General features: G+C 37.7%; 1 protein-coding gene across 4 annotated transcripts in view; it reads left to right on the top strand.

Annotated features, from left to right (window-relative positions):
• Positions 1-10,936, top strand: part of LOC127649649 (gastrula zinc finger protein XlCGF8.2DB-like) — a 90,027-nt gene extending 79,091 nt beyond the window's left edge. For 3 of the 4 annotated variants that reach the window (XM_052134891.1, XM_052134889.1, XM_052134892.1), the window contains 2 exons: positions 6,603-6,852; positions 7,115-10,936. In XM_052134891.1, the coding sequence (XP_051990851.1) occupies positions 8,816-9,748 (933 nt within the window). In that variant the 5' untranslated portion in view covers positions 6,603-6,852; positions 7,115-8,815 and the 3' untranslated portion in view covers positions 9,749-10,936. Of the gene's footprint in view, positions 1-5,196; positions 5,309-6,602; positions 6,853-7,114 lie in introns of those variants that run through there. The other variant, XM_052134890.1, reaches the window with a different exon arrangement.
• Positions 10,937-22,726: the final 11,790 nt, after the last annotated feature.

Raw genomic sequence — 22,726 nt, 5'->3', positions numbered from 1 at the left:
CTTAGAAACATGTATAGATGGAAACAAAACAGTAAAGATACATATCTAAGTACAATTAGTCAACCGAAAATTCAAGCCCTATTAGATCAATTCCTTGCCACTCCTTTCCCGCACAATAGTGAAGGTACAAACCTAGCAGTAGACAAGCTGAACAGAATATTTGAGGTATCAGCAACATTATCCAACTTAAAAACCACAAAAAGAAAACCAAAAAGACCACATGCCACTGAGAAATGGTTTGACAATGACTGCAAAAAACTTAGGAAAGAATTAAGAATCCTATCCAACCAGAAACACAGAGATGCTGACAATGAGAACATCCGTCATCTCTATCACGAAACACTTAAACAATATAGGAATACTTTAAGAAAGAAAAAAGAACAAAACACAAAAAATCAACTCAGGGAAATTGAAGAATCCTTAGAATCCGACCAGTTCTGGAAACATTGGAACACACTAAACAAATCCTACCATCAAGAACTAGCTATCCAGAATGGTGATGTTTGGATTAACCACTTCTCCAACCTCTTTAATAATGTAAACAAAAATCAGGAACAAAATGCCCTTTATGACAAACTAAGGGTTTTAGAATCAACCATCAAACACTACCAGAAACCCTTAGACTCCCCAATGACACTAACCGAACTATTAGACAAAATCCAAACCCTGAAATTGCAAAAAGCCTGTGGTGTCGATGGTATCCTAAATGAAATGATTAAATACACAGACCACAATTTCAAATTAGCCATTCTCAAGCTCTTCAATATCATCCTGAGTTTAGGTATATTCCCCAACATTTGGAACAAAGGACTTATTACCCCAATCCATAAAAACGGAGACAGATTTGACCCTAATAACTTCCGTGGTATATGTGTAAACAGCAACCTAGGCAAACTCTTCTGCAACATCCTAAACAGCAGACTAGCCCATTTTCTCAGAGACAGAAATGTCCTGAGCAAGTGTCAAATTGGCTTCCGACCAAAATATCGCACATCAGACCATATATACACTCTCCATACCTTAGTTGATAAGCAAATTAACCAAAACAAAAGTAACATTTTCTCATGCTTTGTTGACTTCAACAAAGCATTTGACTCCATTTGGCATGAAGGTCTTTTTCTTCAATTAATCCAGTGCGGCATTGGAGGAAAAACATATGACATCATCAAATCAATGTACACAAACAACAAATTTGCAGTTAAAATTGGTAACAAACACACAGAATTCCTCCCTCAGAGTCGTGGAGTGAGACAGGGCTGCAGCTTAAGTCCCACGCTGTTCAATATCTACATAAATGAGCTAGCGAGGGCTCTGGATCAGTCTACAGCACCTGGCCTTACTCTACTGGACACTGAAGTCAGATGCCTTCTGTTTGCTGATGATCTGGTGCTGCTGTCTCCCACTAAAGAGGGTCTACAGCAGCATCTAGACCTCCTGCACAGCTTCTGTCAGTCATGGGCCCTGTCAGTTAACCCCAGAAAGACAAAAATAATGATTTTCATCCAACATCATAGTTTTAAATTGAACGACATGCTCCTCGAACACACGCAGGACTACACTTACCTTGGCATAAATATTAGCAACACAGGAAATTTAAAAAAAGCTGTAAATGACTTGAGAGACAAGGCACGGAGAGCTTTTTATGCTATTAAGAGAAATGTCCAAATTGACATCCCAATCAGAATCTGGATAAAAATAATAAAAACTGTAATAGAGCCCATCGCGCTGTACGGGTGTGAAGTCTGGGGTCCACTCACAGACCAAGAGTTCACTAAATGGGACAAACACCCAATAGAGACTCTGCAGACCGAGCTGTGCAAAATCTTGCTACGAGTTCAGCGCAAAACCCCAAATAATGCCTGTAGAGCAGAATTAGGATTATACCCCCTTGTAATAACGATTCAAAAAAGAGCCATTAAATTCCATGCCCACTTAAAAAAATAGCAATGTACAGACCCTCCATCACAAAGCCCTGTCCTACCAAGAGCTGAAGCCAGAGAAAAATGCCCTCGGCCGATTGGTCTTAGAGCTGACGTCACAAACTGACAATAAAAACATAGCCAGACCAAACCAAATCATTCAAACACAAAAAGAGAAATACCTCAAACATTGGACAGACGCAACAGCCAAACAGAGTAAATTGGAATGCTAGTTGGCCCTAAACAGAAAATATGAATTGGCAGGATACCTGAATAAAGTGAGCGACCCTAAACTTAGGAAAGTCCTGAGCATGTACAGACTCAGTGAACACACACTGAGCATAGAGACAGGCAGACACAGACAGACCTGGCTGCCGAAGGAAGAGCGACTGTGTCCTCACTGCACAGAGAACCAAGTGGAAACAGAACTACACTTTTTGACATCCTGCCCCAATTATACAAATATTAGAGACACTTTCTATCCCCTTTTTACAACCTACCAGAAAGACTTCCACCAAAAATCAAATATGGACAAACTCCCACTCCTGCTAGGAGAAAGCCCAGCAAGCTCAAGCCTGGGTGCCAGGTACGTGAGGTCCTGTCACGAAGAAAGAGCCTCCTGCAGGACAGAGCTACCAACCATACGCCTAGAAACACTATTATAACTATTAGAAAATTAAACTTTTTATTGCAATGTTTATTTCCATGTTAAAAAAAAAAAAAATAAATAAATAAATAAAAACTACTTTATTTTTATTTATTTATTTATTTATTTTTATTTTATAATTATTTACTTATTTGTATTGTATACTGTTATGAATGCTTTGGCAATGTAAAGATTTATTTTACCATGCCAATAAAGCTATTTGAATCTTGAATCTTGAATCTTGATAAAGGTGACCGGAGACGGCAGTTAGAGAGAGAGATCTTTCTCATGTTAAGGCCAAAGTATACTTCAGGTGTCAGTGTTGCGGATTGCACCGTGCACAGTATATGTGACACAAATTGTGGCATCAGCACAGCCACTCTGCTTATTTGCGCGGCACCTACATTTTCTTGACCTGTGAACGGTCCTCGTCTGTGCACATAGTCTGCCCTGGCCATTGACTGTACTAAAAGTCACATAGCAGTTTTAGTGCATATGCGTTGAACGCGTTACTATTTGTTGGCGTTAAGAAAAGTATACTCGAATACTACATGGTCGACTGGGCGCGAGGTGAAAATTACATTTACCTGGGCCTTAAGGGTGAGTAAATGATGAGAGAATTTGTATTTTTGGGTGAACTATTCTTTTAATACATAAGTTTCAAAGTCTTATAACAGTCTTAATTCTGCTATTGTTTTTTTCTTATTGGTGCAATACTCATCCCTTCTGCCAAAAGGCGATAACCATGGAGCAGTTCATAGAGGTAAGCATAAAGGTGAACTAATAGAGTGAAGTAGATGCACCATCAAGGATTGGCCCTGTCCCAAATGGCACACTTGATGTGGATTTGTGGTCTCGTGGCCTTCATTTGCATGTTCCCACAAAGTCTGCGAGACCGTAGGGTGTCCCATTTGACATGTTTGTGCTCAGAGGGGTGCTCGTGAAGATTTTTAATCATGCCTTCAAGGGGCGGGCTGGGAATAGATAGCTGTTTCTTTACATAGAATCCAACCCAAAAGTTGTTGTCACTGTCCTTTTCTGGCGGCCCATTTCAGCTTATCGCCCCCCATTCGGCCCACCGGGAAAATTCTCTAACTTCCCAATGGCCAGTCCACGCCTGATGCCTTCTGATTGCAAACAAACCGTGTTATGAGTAATGTAGCTATTATTATATATAAGAAAAAACATGAAAAACAGGGACAGTGCCTCCTTATTAAGAAAACAGAATATGTTAAATTTCAAACCAAATCAGGTGAGTACTCTGTTTTCTCACCAGTTCACAATTTCTTCATCATCATAGAGTCTTTCCTCTGCTTGCTCACGGTCAACAGTCAAACATCACCAGCTAACGTTATGGATTTTAATGAAAAAATAATAATAATTATAATAATATAAATAAAATCTTGTCTTGATTTACTTATTCCTACTTTCTATGAGTTTTAAAATGTTACATTTGCCAGTATTTCTACCTCACGCTTTTGAACTGTTCTTAAAAATACATTTTATAATAAGAATCAAAATCAGATAAATTATTTAGATTAATTTGGTATTCACGTGCACAATCTAGATTTTTTTTAACAAAGAAAAAAAAATGCGGTTACAAGTGTTCTGTTACTCCCCAAGCCTGAGCATCCATCCATCCATCCATCCATCCATCCATCCACTAATCTTATTTTAGAAACAACACTGCATAAGATATTTCGGTTTTTGAGATAATGTATTTTTAACATGTGTATTTTGTCTTACTGTAGTCAAAACATGTGAAAAAATCTACCAGTGCTGAAGAAGTAATCCAAAGTATTTCGAATATGTTACTGACCTTGAGTAAGTAATCTAACGGAATATGTTACAAATTACATTTTACTGCATGTATTCTGTAATCTGTTGTGGAACACATTCAAAAGTAACCAACCCTATCTATTGTTATATGTAGTGTCACAATAACTATCAATAAGCTCTTCTCATTGTTACTGGCTTTCTATAGATGTTATAGTAACAAAATGTTCCCTAAAAGAAGTGGTGTACAGGGATTCGGAAATGGACCTACAGAGCTAATATTCTCCCAAAAATCTTTGTTAGTGTTCTGCTGAAGAAAGACATTCACATTTCAGATGGCATGTGGGTGAGTTAATTATGAGACAATATTCATTTTTGGGTGAACTAATGCCTAATTTACACTACACGATTTTAAGCCCGATTTTCACTCGCCGACAGTTTGGTGGAGATCTTTGGTGGAGATTAGCAAAAGCCTAAAATCATAGGCAAATCAGAGCCTTGATGCCTTAACACATTATGTAAAGATGATTAAAAAAATACATATCACATTCTGAAATGCAGAAAATATGATCATCCATCTGTTTTCGTATCTCATAGGAGTCTCCGATTCCTCGTGTAATTTGAAAACCCTACGACTTACATGACAAGACAGACAGTTGTGTATATGAACGGTACCTCAATCCGACGTCTTTCAAAGTCATGTTGTGTGTAGGAGGCATAACCCTTTAATACATCTAAGGTTTCAAAGTCTTTTATCTGTCTCAAGCCTGACATTCTTTTTTCATGGGTGTAATACTCATCCCTACCTCCAGAGGGTGAAGTAGTTCTCAGAGTTGTGCTTAAAGTTTAACTAGAAGAAGAGTGAAGGAGCTGCACAAGCAAGTATTGTTGTATCCTCCTGTTGATTTTGCCAATTCAGCTTCCTCTAAACTCCTGGTTGAGGAAAGATCTTTTGTTCAACACTTATGTAAGTGGATGGTTTAAATATGTTTAAGTACTTGTTATTGTTTAGTGTTTGTTTCTCTAGTTCTTGTGAGGAAATATGCTGGGGAATGGAAATGTTTGTTTGGGTGCAGGATTGTTTGAAACAGCTTTTGATGTATGTTAAAGACCTTTATGTTTAATATTAATATTCAAATAATATTCGTGTTTGAGTACATGCAGACATTTTTATTTTATTTTACATATTGAATATATGGAACAATAGAAGGCCTTGTGGCTAAGAAAATATTTTAATTATTGTATGGAAATTGGGAGATTTAACCTAGACTATATTTGAATGTAAAACCAGAATGGACCAGTTTTGTTCATTTTATTCATCAGAATTTGCTACTCAACTCTCATTTAAGTGGGGCACATACACTGATTGGTTAGCACAGTAAGAGAGAAAAAGCAGAAAGGAATCAGATTCAGAAGTAGAGAAAATATAATATCTCTGCTTGTAACAGTTTCACTAAGTTATGCCAAAAAAAAAACAAAAAAAAAACAATTCATGCCTTTTGATATTTAAAAATAACATCATCATAACATCACAAAAAGAGATGAGTTTCGACGTTTTTGGAGTTTTGGAAACATTTTATAATAAAAAATAATTTATTATTAGATTAACATATTTATTTCACCATCTTATCTCAACTCGACCTGATGATGATGTTGAACTGGTTAGATGTGATTTAAATATATAGCCTAATTAATCTAATTCATAGCAATCAATTGACAAATTAAATTTGTTACAAATATTTAATTTGACAGGAAGATAAAGTGCTTGAAGCCGCTGAATGATCTCACCTGATCACTGTTTTGGGTGTTAATAGCTTCGTTGTTATGAGCAGATCTAGTTTTGTTTTTTGAGCTGCAGTTGTTTTATAAACTCTGATGCTGACTTTATCCAGCCCAATAGCCTCTGACATTAGCAGTTTGTGGTTCAAGGTCGGCAAAGCATAAGACAATGATTGGGTGGATACACCAGTGTTATCATTCTTTTAATCTCCCCCTCTTTGAACCTATTTAAAGCCTGCCGTCATTTGTCAGCAAGCTTTCGTATTTTAAAGACTACTCTGCATGAATCCTCTTTAAATTAGCTATTCAAAACTGGACTATTTTTAAACTCCATATTCGGGTACTTGATCTCTTCAATATGTCAATTTTGCCTTCTGTGTTCTGGATTCATCTTTTCGTTGCAAATGATCATTATTCAAATAATGGTATTTCCTACAGCAAAGGGATATTGTATAAATTAAGGAATCTGGTCCTTTTTTCAGATCTGCTCCACCACAACACACAGAGATTGTGATTCACCTCTTCAGTGAAACCACTTCTACAACAATTAACCAATAAATGCTGTTATTATTTCCATCATCCTACATGTGAAAAAGGAGAAAAACCTTGAAGTGTAACCACTGAGCTACTGGCATACTATTTCAAAAATGAAGTTTGTTAAAGAGGAGACTGAAGTCATGAATGATCCAGAGCCACACAGAATGGAACGTGAAGATAATGAGAAACAAAGAGGTTGGTGTCCATTCTTGATTCTTCATAATGACTGTTGAGGAGCATTGAGGTAAAAAATCTTCTGACAGTTCGCTAGATTTTATGTTAGAAAATCATAAAAACAGTAAACTTCTAATTAAATAATACCAGCATCTACATGATAATTAACATTCAGCATATCAAATATCACATAAAAGTAGAAATTTGGCTTTTGCTGCTACTGCCATTAAATAGGGATTCAGTTGTATTTCTCTCATCTCATAATTTACTTTGTTCATTTTAGACTTGATAAAAGTAAAAGAAGAAAGTCAAGAACTGAATGACGTGGAGGAGAAACATCATCAGCATCATACATTTGATCATTTCATGACTGGAGAAGGATCATTTAGTGGCTCAAAGACTGACAACAATTTCTCACAGAAAAGTTCTTGCACAAAAGCCATGAATTATTTTACCTGCTCTCAGTGTGGAAAGAATTTCACACGAAAAGGAGATTTAAACTGTCACGTGAGAATTCACACGGGAGAGAAGCCTTTCACCTGCAATCAGTGTGAAAAGAGTTTCTCACACAAAAGAAACCTTGTCGCTCACTTAAAACTTCACACGGGAGAGAAGCCTTTCTTGTGCTTTCAATGTGGAAAAAGTTTCTCATTTAAAAGAGACCTTAAGTGTCACATGAGAATTCACACTGGAGAGAAGCCTTTCACATGCCATCAGTGTGGAAAGAGTTTCGCAGAGAAAGGACATCTTCTGCGTCACGTAAGAATTCACACTGGAGAGAAACCTTTCACATGTCTTCAGTGTGGAAAGAGTTTCAAACAAAGGGGCCATCTCACAATTCATCTGCGCTATCACTCTGGATTAAGACCATTTAAGTGTGATCAGTGTGGCAAGACGTATACGTGGGCATCACATCTAAGGGCACATGTGTCAACTCATGCAAATGTGAAGCCTTACGTGTGTGCTTTTTGCGGAAATAGTTTCTCTTTCTCGGGACACCTGAAAGCACATGAGAGAGTGCATACTGGAGAGAAGCCATTTCACTGCACTTCATGTGAGAAGAGTTTCACCCAATTAAGTAGTCTAAAGACTCATTTAAAAAAAAATTGTCCAAAATTGGCATTGTGAGCAGTTCATTTCATAGTCAACACTGTATTTGAAGTAGTCCAGCTTCATTTTATTAGAACTGATGTGGTTTTGAAAGTCATGAAATAAAGATCTACAAAAGTTAGGAACAGAAAAATACCTAAATTTATTGAGGTTTTGATGTCAAAATATTTTCTACTTCCCAGTTTATTGACAAATAATGGCATTGTAAGTAACCCTTTTTGGGTTTAACACCCTCAAAAATATCAACACTGAGCATCCCAGGCACTATCAAAACATTGATGTTTATTGATGTTTAACCCATCCTTTTTTTAGCTCAACCTATAGTGTGAGTTTGGGGCTTGGCCACTTGTAGTAGGCTGTTCAGCTTCGCCTACAGATGTTAAAACCAAAATTCCAAGACTTGCTTGAAGACAAAGAGACATTAGAATGGAGTTAAACCAGAATGAACACTGGTGTTATATTTACAAGTTGGAGGACATGCACAAACACACCACCACCAATGATGAGATTGCCTTGGCAAATGGAAGAGGCAATAATGAAATTGTGACGCAAGTCACTAATACATATTTAACGATGGTTAATGGAGGAATGTGTCACATTACACAGGCTGCTTAGCCGCAGACCAGTCAGAGTGCCCATGATGACCCCTGTCCACTGTCAAAAGCGCATACAATGGTCATACGAGTGTCAGAACTGGACCTGATGTAATCCATTTTCATTTATATCACGTGGACGGCCATGTACGTGTGCACAGTTTACCTGTGGCCGTACTCTTTTTAAAACAGTTTTATACACAGGAACAAGTAGGACAGTATTATGGTCCGATGACCCCACTGGAGGCTGAATCAAAGTGCTTTGAAGGAATTTGTGAACCATGGCAGTAGACTCCTCCAGACCACAAGCTGATGGTCTGAGGAGTCTACTGCATCCTTGCAGGGATGTTTGGAGTGTACGGACTGGGATGTTTTTTTATGACTCTTGCTTGAATATAGATGAGCTTACAGATGTCATTTGTAATTATATCTCCTTTTGTGAAGAGATGCTTATCCCCCGTAAGACTGTTAAAATATTCTCAAACAATAAGCCATGGTTCACAAATTCCCTCAAAGCACTTATGAATGAAAGATGTAGAGCATTTCATGAGGGTAATCTGGACAAAAAACTTGAACTGCAGAAGGAAATAAAAATAGAAACGAGAAAAGCAAAGTTAAATTACAAAATAAATCTTGAGAAAAAGTTGAGCATGAACAATTTGGGGTCTGTCTGGAAGGGGATGACGCTCATAACCGGAATTAAAGGGTGTGAGATCAAGAAAGTTCAATTACCTGGGTATGACTCTAGTAGTCAGTTGGCAGAGGACTTAAATAAGTTTTATTTACGATTTGATGTGCCTGAATTTGGTCCTGTGACAGAGTCTATGAAATCTAAAATGAGTTATGGTTGTGCTTATAACTTTTTTGATGAATTGTCTGTGATGGAAGTCTTCAAGGGTTGTAATGTGAGAAAAAGCCCTGGTCCAGATAAAATCGGAGGGCGTTTGATTAAGGTCTGTGCAGAACAATTGGCACCAGTGTTTTGTAATATTTTTCAAAGATCACTTGCCCTCCAGAGAGTTCCAAAACTTTGGAAGGAAGCCACTGTAGTGCCAGTGCCGAAAACTACACATGCTGTAACATTAAATGACCTTAGGCCAATAGCATTAACATCCCTTATAATGAAATGCTTTGAGAAATTAGTAAAAGAAGAATTGTTAGGTAAAACTAAGAATCTGTTAAACCCTCTTCAGTTTGCCTACAGAACTAAGTGAGGTGTTGAGGACGCAACAGCAACTCTACTAAATATAGTATTGCAGCATCTAGAGGGTAGTAAAACACACGCCAAGCTCTTATTTATTGATTTCTCATCTGCTTTTAATTCTCTACAACCACATATTTTAGCAGATAAGTTAATAACTAATTTTGGTCTTGATCTTAACTTGGTAGGTTGGGTCTTAGATTTTTTAACTGAACGAACTCAAAGAGTGCGAGTAAATGGTAGTCTCTCAGCACCCCTGATAACGTCTACAGGTTCTCCTCAAGGATGTGTCTTGTCTCCTTTATTGTATAGTTTATATACAAATGATTGTATAAGTAAACATAAAAATAGGCATTTTTTAAAATTCGCAGACGACACAGTCATTGTGAGTCTTCTAGAAGACAATGAAATCTGCCATGGTCCAGTGGTTGATGATTTCGTAAAATGGTGTGATGATGCCTGTTTGCAGCTCAATGTATCCAAGACAAAAGACATGAGTATTGACTTCAGAACACAAACACATCCTTCCCAAGACACATTTATTAAGAACAAGAAGGTGGAATGTGTGGAAAGCTATAAATATCTGGGGACAATTATTGATAAAAGATTGCGGTTTGACTTGAACACAGAGGCCCTGTGTAAAAAGGGACAGCAGCGCCTTTATTGTCTTAGAAAATTGAGATCATTTAATATAGACAAGACACTGATGGAACTGTTCTATAAGTCTTATATAGAGCCAGTGTTGTCCTTTTCCATTAGCTGCTGGTTTGGAAATCTTAGTGTGAAATACAAAAATGCACTAAATAAATTAGTCAGAAACAGTGGGAAGATCATAGGCAAAGAGCAAAGATGCTTGACAGGTCTGTTCAACAGAAATGTTTTGAGTCGAGCACACACTGTGATTTTAGACAGGGAACACTTCTTATACCCAGAGTTCTCCATGCTGCCCTCAGGTCGTCGTTATCGATTACCAAAGATTAAAAATAATCGATATAAATTCTCCTTTGTTCCGATTGCAATTAGACTACTAAATAAGTCTTAAAGGTATTTATTAAGGGTTTTTTATATTTTTATTCTATATTTTATGTATTTATTGTATTTGAAATCCTTAATGTGTATTGCTATTGCTATTATGATGTATTGTATGTGTCAGTTTGTGTCTGTTTATCTGTGCTGCACACAAATTGCCCATAAGGGATCTTAATAAAGCTTGACTTGATGTTCCTCAAACCATTCCTGAAAATGTTTTGCAGTGTGGCAGGATGCATTATCCTGCTGAAAGAGGCCACTGCCATCAGGGAATACCATTGCCATGAAGGGGTGTACGTGGTCTGCAACAGTCTTTAGGTAGGTAGTACATGTCAAAGTAACATCCACATGAATTCCAGGACCCAAGGTTTCCCAGAAAAACATTGCCCAGATCATCACGCTGCCTCCGCCGGCCTGCCTTCTTCCCATGATGCATCCTGCTGCCGTCTCGTGATTCATCAGATCTGCTTCCATTGCTCCATGGTCCAGTTCTGATGCTCACAAGCCCATTGTAGGCACTTTCAGATGTGGACAGGGGTCAGCATGGGCACTCTGACCGGTCTATGGCTACGCAACCCCATATGCTGCAAGCTGTGATGCACTGTGTTCTGACACCTTTCTATCATGGCCAGCATTACGTTTTTCAGCAATTTGTGCTATAGTAGCTCTTCCGAGTAGCTCACGGACTAGACAGGCTAGCCTTCGGTCCCCATGCGCATCAGAGAGCCTTGGGCGCCCATGACCCTTTCATAGGTTCACCGGTTGTCCTTCCTTGGACCACTTTTTGGTACTAACACTCCACAAGACCTGCCGTTTTGGAGATGCTCTGACCCAGTCGTCTAGCCATCACAATTTGGTGTCAAAATGTCGAGGTTGCTCAGATCCTTACGCTTGCCCATTTTTCCTGCTTCCAACACCATAAATTCAAGAACTCACTGTTCACTTGCTGCCTAATATATCACACCCCTTGACAGGTGCCTTTTGTAATGAAATAATAATTGTTATTCACTTTACCTCTCAGTGGTTTTAATGTTGTGGCTGGTCCGTGTATTTAGACTATTGTCAAAGTTTGTCTATTTTAAAATTGTTTTGAAGTGATCGTTTTTGCAATAATGTCACATTGTTTATAGTCAAACTTGACCAAGGTGTTACAAAGATAAGACCTAAAATAAGTTTTTTTTTTATTGTTTCCATAACAAAAAGATGCATTGTTTTGTCTGGAAGGTGTGGCTCGCACACCTAAGCATGTACAGCTGTGGCCAAAAGTGTTGTCAGTGACATAAATTTTGTGTTTTGCAAGGTGTTGATTAACATTGTTTCTAGATTATAGTCAGGGCTTAAAGTATTCCGGCCGGGGGCCGGATTTCCGGCTTGAGGGCAGGTCCGGCCTCCGGCGCAGGCAAAATGTATTAATCAGGCTGCAAATTACAGTCGGACGCACTTTCGGCGCGGACGCGCTTGGAAAAACGAGTCGCGCCGCTTCCATTATGAGCGCGCATACCCGCGGCTGCATTTGAAACTGGGAACTTGAATGCGGTTTAATATTTTCGAGTCAATTGATTTCACCTACCAATCATATGAGAGGAGCGCAGCTCTAACTAACGTCACAAGCCTATCAGAAGCAGAGCAGGGCGGGTCCTGGCAACAGTGTGATTGAGATCCATACCTCACGTTAAGCGTCGTCGGTGAAAGCATGGAGCGCAGAACTCCAGAAACAACATTAGGTGACTTAACGTCATCATGGATGAAAAGAAAGGAGATGTGAGTTGGTTGATTTCAGTAAATTAGCTCAGGTCAGCATAATCATATTTTCTGTCTACACCTTTTGATGTTAGCCTTACGTTGACTGAGCTAACATTAACATACACTGCTGCTAGGTAACTTCAGACTGTTAGTTAAATATTTAATGTAGAACATTCTGTGTAGCTTACTAAAAAAACATTATGTGTAGGCCTACCATGAAAACGAGTCCACTTTAAACCGCTTTATTTTCTGTCAGCAATGTATGACAAGTAGCGTTGCAGTGTGTATGCACCTTTAGTGCTGTCAGCGTTAGCGTTATCGCGATTTCTTTTTTTTTTGTCCAGCTTTAATGTTTTAAAATATTTAACACAATTAACGCTGCATCCGTTCTTTGTCATTCTTTAGCTCTTATTAGTTATTAGTTTGTCCACCAAATGCTTTAAACCATTAATGTGCGACAAGACAAAAGAGAACGCACTTCAGTAAATGTCCTCCTCACACACACACACACACACGAGGCACAAAAACTCACGAACCAGTATCGAATTCTCTTTCGCGCTTGAACGAACAATAACACACACATTTATGCCAAAATGTCCGTTTTGTCGAGTATCCTCACAAGAATCAATCATTATTAACCTTAAATGAGTTAAATAAAATCTTAAATGGAAGTAAAGAGTAGTGAGAGAATGAGACCCGTGAGATCCTGTCACCAGCTGTAGATCTTAAAGTGACGGTAGCCACTAATTCTGTCTGTCAGTAAAGTTAACCAAAGAACAAAGGGAACAGAGAAAACTACTAACTACTCTTTGACTAAAGAACGCTTGTAGCTTTAATAAGGATTAATCGAATTTAATTTATAATTTATGCATTGCGGACTATTTTATAACCCTAAAATTTAGTATACTAAATAAAATATCAGTGATACTGGCCTTCATTAATAAAAAGATGCCATTAAGATACAGCCGTAATACTTAAAAATAAATGGTTCCATTTGAAGATAAGTCTGTCTCTGCAAAACAACTCATCGCTTTGCATCAAAATGGCCTCACATGCAAGGAAATTGCTCCAAAGAATATCGCACCGGAAAGAACCATTTACTGGATCATCAAGAACTTCAAGGAGAGAGGTTCAACTGCAGAGAAGAAGACTTCAGGACGTCCCAGAGTGTCCAGCAAGCACCAGGGCCGTCTCCTCCTGAGGAGTCAGCTATGGAATTGTGACACCACCAGTGCAGAGCTTGCTCAATATTGGCAGCAGGTTGGTGTGAGTGCATCTGCACACACAGTGAGGTGAAGACTTTTGGACAATGGCTTGGTGTCAAGAAGGGCAGCAAAGAAGGCACTTCTCTCTAAGAAAAACATCAAGGACAGACTGAAATTCTGCAGAAAGTACAAGGATTGGACAGCAGAAGACTGGTGCAAAGTTATTTTCTCTGATGAAGCCCCCTTCCAACTGTTTGGGACATCTGGAAAATCGATAGTACGGAGAAGAAAAGGTGAACGCTACCATGAGTACTGTGTCATGCCAACAGTGAAGCATTCTGAGACCATCCATGTGTGGGTTGCTTTTCATCAAAGGGAATGGGCTCTCTCACAATTCTGCCCAAAAACACTGCCATGAATAAAGAATGGTATCAAAACTTCCTGCATGAGCAACTTCTCCCAAAGATCCAGGAACAATTTGGTGATGATCCGTGCATTTTCCAGCATGATGGAGCACCACATCACAAGGCAAGAGTGATGATGAAGTGGCTCAGAGATCATTACATTGAAATTTTGGGTCCGTGGCAAGGCAACTCCCTTGATCTTAATCCCATAGAGAACCTGTGGTCAATCCTCAAAAGGCGAGTGGACAAGCAGAAGCCCACAAATTATGATCAACTCAGATCACTAATAAGGCAAGAATGGATCACCATCAGTCAGGATTTGGCCCAGAAGCTGATATCCAGCATGTCAGAGCAAATTGCAGAGGTTATGAAAAACAAGGGACAACACTGTAAATATTGACTCTATTTTGCCAATATAAGCCTTTAAAACTAATGAAATGGTTATCATTGTTTTCCAGTAAACCATAGAAATATGTGAAAAAATTATCTACAAATACTGAAGCAGCAAACTTTGCAAAACTCAAAATTGATGTCACTGCCAATACTTTTGGCCACGGCTGTACATTAGGGTCAGACATTGTTTTTTGTTATGTGATAAAAGTATCGATAAAATAATGTGCTGATCCATAATGGATGTATCTATATTTTATGACATACTTTATACTAATATGCCTTTTTTTCCCCACTGTATGTTGTAGGATGTTAGTATTTCTTCCAGTTAATAATAGCTTTTTCATCAGGTCTGCTGTGAAGAAAACATAGTCCAAGAAAACATAAGCCATTACTTCTTAATTGCCATTTTTGTAAATTATACTGACTGGCACAATGTCAAGAGAATTGACTGTTTGACCGGCAGTATATTAACATTTTTAATTTAATATCAGTTTTATCTATAGCGACTGACAAATCAAGATATTCAAGTAGTTTTATTATCATTCGCCATGAGGGTTGCTCTGAAAATGTTGGCTTTTGTACCAGACCTAGTAATTCGGTATCAATACTAACTCAATACTTGGGAAACAAACCAAATTTTTTTAATTTTTATGAAATTACACAGAAAATTATTGCAGAAAAGAACTGTATAAATTCTTAAAGATAAAAATTATGCCTTATCTGTTTTAATTTTTCTGGATCCCATGTTAAATGTTATGATCAAATTGTGTTTAATCAAATACATACTGTACAGCTTTGATCGAATGAAAATATAATACATTATTTTTGGTAAAAAAAACTTTTTTTTGGTAAAAGTATCTTTTATGATATGCTTACTGATAATAATACTAATAATATAACCATTTAATATTATATTACTGTTATTATGAGTATAATTGCTACTATAAATATTACACTTTTATACAATTTTATACAGTAGAGTTTTCTCTCGTAATGTCTTCAATTTCATACATCCAGTTAAATAAAGCTCTCATTTCATCTGAACTTTTATTTTGAAAGGCATTTGAAGTTCTTACTGTTTTGAAGGGTTCGTTATATCAAACTTCCTACAACTCGCATGTTGAAATTTCCGGTGATTAAAGGTAATTTGAGAGTTCACAGCCATTTATACACTAACCGCACTGCTCTGCGGCTCTAAAGATGGATACTATTGGACACACTGCATGAAAATCAAGCAGTAGTAGTGTGTTTTGCGTGTGTATGCACATAACACTGCGTGCCTGTGTGTGTGAATGAGATGACAGAGCAAAGCCTCTCATTCCTTCTGTGGAGCACAGTGCATGTGGCTGTATATTATTTCATGAAATGACATCGTTCTACTGTTTAATGATCACACTTGGCCATATCGAAACTTGTTATTATTAATTTAAAATAGTCTTTGATTTCATCTCGAAACTCTCACATTACATTACATTTTGCTAATGGCAGCATACTTTAATATGGTACTGAAATTAACAACAAGATGATATCATACAGCATATGTTGATTGTATAACATTGTTTCACCCAACTGAAATCAATGTTGTTTCAACAGTTAAGCAAACCAATAAGATCGATTTTATGTCAAGTCATTTTTATTTGTATTGCGCCTTTCACAACAAACAATGTTACAAAGCAGCTTTACAGAAGATCAGGCATTAACAGACGATAAAACTGTAATATCTATAATGTCTATGAGTCATCATTGTGTAGTTTGATGAAATATGATTTTGAATTGTGTTTAGAAATAAGTCATTTAATAATAATAATTGTATTTATAACCCGAGTGAGCAAGCTGAAGGCGACTGTGGCAAGGAACACAAAACTTCATAAGATGTTGATTAATGGAGAAAAATAACCTTCTCTGTGGGGGCCAGTTCCCCTCTGGCTAACATCATGAATATAATGCCAATATTACTTATGTATAGTGCAAGTCCATCCATCCATCCATCATCAACCGCTTATCCTGTGTACAGGGTCGCAGGGGGCTGGAGCCTATCCCAGCTAACATTGGGCGAAAGGCAGGGGACACCCTGGACAGGTCGCCAGTCCATCACAGGGCCACACATAGACAGACATACACTCACATCTACATCTACATCCAGGGCAATTTTTCTTGGAGACACCAATTAACCTAGCCTGCATGTCTTTTTGGATGGTGGGAGGAAGCCGGAGTACCCAGAGAGAACCCACGCAGACACGGGGAGAACATGCAAACTCCACACAGAAAGGCCGGGGCAACCAGGGTTTGAACCCACGACCTTCTTGCTGTGAGGCGACAGTGCTAACCGCTGCACCACCATGCCGTAGTGCAAGTCATGGTTTAAAATGATTAAACTAAGTGTTAAGGTCCAGTGTTTAAACAAAGAATTTGAGTGAACTGTAAGATTAATGACTAATGTCTTTGAGGTCCATCCTGGATTAACTGTTGAAGTTCACATAGATGCAATTGTCTTTGTTAGTTGGCTGAAAAAGGGATTTGTTGGCAATTAATTGTATTCATTGTATTAATTGTAAATGTATTCAAATTCAAGAGTGTAGTCCATCATTAGACAAAGGTGATGCAGGAAGAGATCAGTTAGGCCGGTAATTTCGATGAGGTCTATCTTAAGTCTAAGATTCAGGCAATGGCATATGAAGTATCCTATGTCTTATGGTTGTAGTTGGCGTCAGTGTATCCTCTGAAGTCCATCGTAATAGACTGAAGTGATGTTTGGCTGGCACCGGCTGTTATTAGTCATCATCACACAACAACATGTAGCAGTGGAGTCCAACACGAAGCAGGAATGGTGCTGGATCCAGGTGGTTCTGGTGACCTCAGGATAGGAGTCCCGAGGTTGAGACAGGGAAACAAATAAAATAATATAAGCATAGATGCCATTAAAGTTATTGCAGAGTTATAGATCATGATCACTGTTTCTAGTTCCAGCAGACCTAACTAAAGCAGCCTAATTGTGGGTTGAAGGATAAATTAGGTGTATGCCTGGCTAAATAGACCAGTCTTTAGTCTAGACTTAAGCTGAGTGAGTGTGTCTGCATCTCAAACGGGGTTAAGGAGACTATTCCATAGTTTAGGAGCCAAATATAAAAAGGATCTACCTCCTTTTGTGGATTTTGATATTCTAGGAACTATTAACAGGCCAGAATTTTGTTATCGTGACGAATATAGCATGGTAGGACGTCACTTAAGTACTATGGAGCTAGACCATTCAAAGCTTTGTATGTAGTTAACAGAATTTTTTAATTAATATGGAATTTAACAGGTAGCCAATGTAATGATAATAAAATGGGCTTATATGATCATATTTCTTGGTTCTCGTCACCACTCTGGCTGCTGCATTTTGAAGCAGTTGAAGTATATTTATTGATCTTGCTGGACATCCTCCCAGTGGAGGAATGCTGTTCTACAAACAGTGGTAATTTATTTTCAAAGGGCAGATTGGTGTAAAATATAACACCTAAATTCTTCGCTGTTGAAGATGATATAACAGTACATCCATCGATGTACTGGTATGTTAGTTTGATATAACAGTACATCTATCGATTAACTGTTATTTTAGTTTTCAGTGGCGTGAATGACATAGATTCAACGTGACTTCAATGAGCAAAAAGATGTGGAATCATCAAGTCAAGTCAATTTTATTTGTATAGCGCCTTTCACAACACACATCGTTTCAAAGCAGCTTTACAGAAGATCAGCATTAACAGACGATAAAACTGTAATGTCTATAAAGTCGATTAATCATCATTGTATAATTTAGATAAAATACGATTTTTAATAGTGTTTAAAAATAATTAAATGATAATTGTATTAATAACCCCAGTGAGCAAGCTGTAGGCGACTGTGGCAAGGAACACAAAACTCCATAAGATGTAGATTAATGGAGAAAAATAACCTTGGGAGAAACCAGACTCACTGTGGGGGCCAGTTCCACTCTGGCTAACATTATGAATGTATAGGTAAAATCATGGTTTAAAATTATTAAACTAAGTGTTAAGGGTCAGTGATTAAACATCGATTGTGTTTGAACTGTAAGATTAATGACCAAAGTCTTTGAAGTCCATCTTGATTAATTGCAGAAGTTCACATAGATGCAATTGTCCTTGTTAATTGGCTGATGAAGGGTTTTGTTGGCAATAGTTAGTCTAAGCATTTCATTTCAAGATCGTAGTCCATAAATAGACTGAGGTGATGCAGGTTGGAGTTGGCATCATTTCATCCTCTGAAGTCCGTCATAATAGATTGAAGTGATGTTTGGCTGGCACCGGCTGCATGTAGTCATCATCATTCTGCGACATGTAGCAGTGGACTCCAACATGAAGCAGGAATGGTGCTGGATCCAGCCGGTTCTGGTGACCTCAGGATAGGAGTCCCGAGGTTGAGACAGGGAAACAAATAAAAAGATGTAAGCTTAGATGCCATTTAATTTATTGCAGAGTTAGAGATCATGCTCAATGTTTCTGGTTCCGGCAGACCCAACTAAAGCAGCCTAATTGTGGGTTGGAGGATAAATTAGGTGTATGCCTGGCTAAATAGATGAGTCTTTAGTCTAGACTTAAACTGAGAGAGTGTGTCTGCATCTCGAACAGTGTTTGGGAGACTATTCCATAGTTTAGGAGCCAAATATGAAAAAGATCTTCCTCCTTTAGTGGATTTTGATATTCTAGGAACTATTAATAGGCCAGAATTTTGCGATCTTAATGAACGTGTTGGAATATAGCGTGGTAGAAGATCACTTAAGTACTGCAGAGCTAGACCATTCAAAGCTTTGTACGTAGTTAACAGGATTTTAAAATCAATACGGAATTTAACAGGTAGCCAACGTAACGATGATAAAATGGGGCTAATATGATCATATTTCTTGGTTCTCGTCAGTACTCTGGCTGCTGCATTTTGAACCAATTGAAGTTTATTTATTGATCTTGCTGGACATCCTCCCAGTAATGCATTACAATAATCTAGTCTTGAGGTCATGAACGCATGAATTAGTTTTTCGGCATCAGCAACCGAGAGCATATGCCTTAATTTAGCAATATTTCTTAGGTGGAAGAATGCTGTTCTACAAACATTTGTAATTTGATTTTCAAAGGACAGATTGGTATCAAATATAACACTTAAGTTCTTCGCTGTTGAAGATGATGTAACAGTACATCCATCTGGAGTCAAATTATATTTTAGCGGCTTATTTTTAGAGTTTTTTGGTCCAATAATTAGAACCTCTGTTTTGTCAGAATTGAGTAGAAGGAAATTTCTGGCCATCCAATCTTTTATTTCATTGATACACTCTGCTAATTTTGAGAATTGTGAAATCTCATCAGGTTTTGAAGAAATATAAAGTTGTGTATCGTCAGCATAGCAGTGGAAACTTATTCCACGATTCCTGATAATATCCCCCAGGGGAAGCATATACATGGAGAAATGCAGAGGCCCTAAAACTGATCCCTGTGGCACTCCATATTTTACTTTTGTTTGGTTTGACAATTCCTCATTTACATAGACAAAGTAGTAGCGGTCTGCTAAATATGACCTAAACCATGCTAATGCCACTCCACAAATTCCAACATAATTCTCCAGCCTATTCAAGAGAATGTCGTGATCTATCGTGTCGAATGCAGCACTAAGATCTAAAAGCACTAGAAGAGAAATGCAGCCGCGATCAGATGATAAGTGCAGTCTCTGTACTGTGATGAGGTCTGAATCCTGATTGAAATTCTTCATATATACTATTTCTCTGTAGAAATGAGCATATTTGGGAGGATACTACCTTTTCTAGTATTTTTGACATAAACGGGAGATTTGAAATCGGTCTATAATTAGCAAGTTCTCCAGGATCAAGTTGTGGCTTCTTAATTAGTGGTTTGATAATTGCCATTTTAAAGTTTCTTGGGACATGTCCTAAGCATAGCGAGGAGTTAATGATATTAAGAAGAGGTTCTGATATTACAGGAGATACCTCTTTTAAGAGCTTAGTTGGTATAGGATCTAACAAACAAGTTGTGGCTTTTGATGTTTCGATAAGTTTGTTAGCTCTTCATGACCTATGATTGCGAAGGATTGAAGTTGCACATGAGGGAAATTATTCGACACTGTTTTCTGAGGTGCTATGACAGATGATTGCATAATTCCAATTTTATTTCTGATTATTTCAATTTTATCTGTAAAGAAATCCATGAAGTCATTACTCTTGAGCTGTGACGTAATATCTGGTTCTGTTGAGGCTTTATTCCTAACCAATTTAGCCACAGTACTGAATAAACATCTAGGATTGTTGTGGTTATTTAATATGAGTTTACTAAAATATGCTGACCTGGCAGCTTTTAGTGCCTGTCTGTATCCACAGACACTATCCTTCCATGCACCACGAAATACTTCTAATTTTGTATTTTTCCACATGCGCTCCATTTTCCGAGCTGCTCTCTTGAGAGCATGAGTGTGATCACTGTACCATGGTGCAGGGCTTATTTCTTTAATTTTCTTTAATCGAAGTGGGGCGACAACATCAAGGGTGCTAGAGAAGACTGCATTTAAATGTTTTGTTATTTCATCAAGTTCTTCTGGGCTTTGGGGTTTATTGAGTATATGAGATAGATCCGGAAGAGTATTAGTGAAGCTATCTTTAGTGGTCGAAAGAATAGTTCTACCTGAACGATAGCATGGTGTAGATTGAGTAACATTAGCTGATTACAGCATGCAAGAGACGAGGTAATGATTCGAGATGTCATCGCTCTGCTGCAGAATTTCTATATTCATCAGAGATCAACGTTGTTTCGATGCAGCAAGAGACTGATTCCATGTTGATTCTATATCAGTTATATAGTTTACTATCTGGGAAGAAACACTGGATGGGATATTTAAGCTTTTTCAAAGAATGTATTTTTAATGTAAAGTTGCATCCCAAACCGCAAACTTCTACACTATTCTATGCCATTTTGTAGCGTTAATAGTAAGTTTACACTGAAGATGCAGCAAAAATTTATTTTATCTTCCAAAAAGGAGTGTGGAATGCTAGGCACTTCATGCACTAAATGCACGCGGCTTGCCATACATAGGCATAGTTACCTGGTTGCGCTGCTGGTAGGTTTGCCACTTTTGGAGCTGTAGAATAAAGGATGCTCTCTCTAAAGTTGTTGGATGGTGGCATGTCTACAACCTAAAACCGGCGAAGCTTCAAACAAACAAAGTCAATGTACAGTCAAAACTTTAAAGTGAAAACCAATACAGCCAGGGGGGAAGGGTAAACATTATGTAAATATATTGTAGGACTCACATATAGAAACAGTTTTAATTGCTTTCTTATTATGTGAATGACAAATAGTCTTGATATATATTTGAATTTCTTTTTCAAGAACCAAAAACAAAGGTTGGGATTTACTGTACTTAGATTTATGTATATGAAATTTAGCAAAAATTTTAATTACATTTATAATATAGTATTCTTTCCTTTTATTTGAGGGGATATTAGTAAAACCAAATATAAAGTTATCTAAACATAAAGAAAAAGTGGGTTCAATGTTATCAATTATAAATCTGGTCAAATCTTTCCAAAATTTCTGTACATGAGCACAATGCCAAAATAAATGAAACAAGGTCTCAGGCAATGTATTGCAAAAAGAACAGTTCAAATCAATATCCTTTTTAAATATAACAAGAAAAATATTAACTGGGTAGTATCGGTGTAAGATTTTGAAAGTTATGTCCTTAACTTGATTTACAAATAAATATTTGTTTGGTAAAGCCCAGATGGCCTTCCATAATAAACCTTCCACCAGATTATTCCAATAAACAATACAGTTTGGCATAGTGACAATGTCTTTTTGAAGTAAGGAGCGAATAGTTTTATTAATATTTAAAACTCCATTGGCAAAACAAAGTTTCCCAATTGCAGTATCAAATAAATCATAAGCAGGAGGGGGCGATACTGTTTTGAGTATTAGCTCTGAATAGTGCCAAGACCCCTGTGGGAATCGCATCCATGACAATAGAAAACTCCTTTGGTGTCACTGGGATTTTATGGACATCTAGAAACTCAGAATAAGTGAGCAACATGCCTTCTCGATTTAATAATTGATAGACTTGTGTTATGCCTGCTAAAAGCCATCTTTCAAAAAATAAAGATTTATTTTTAAATAATATATTGTAATTGTGGGGCGGCACGGTGGTGCAGCGGTTAGCACTGTC

Source organism: Xyrauchen texanus, chromosome 9 (genome assembly GCF_025860055.1).
Source record: "Xyrauchen texanus isolate HMW12.3.18 chromosome 9, RBS_HiC_50CHRs, whole genome shotgun sequence".
NCBI classification, from domain to species: Eukaryota; Metazoa; Chordata; class Actinopteri; order Cypriniformes; family Catostomidae; genus Xyrauchen; species Xyrauchen texanus.
This window is presented reverse-complemented; position numbering and strand designations above follow the sequence as displayed.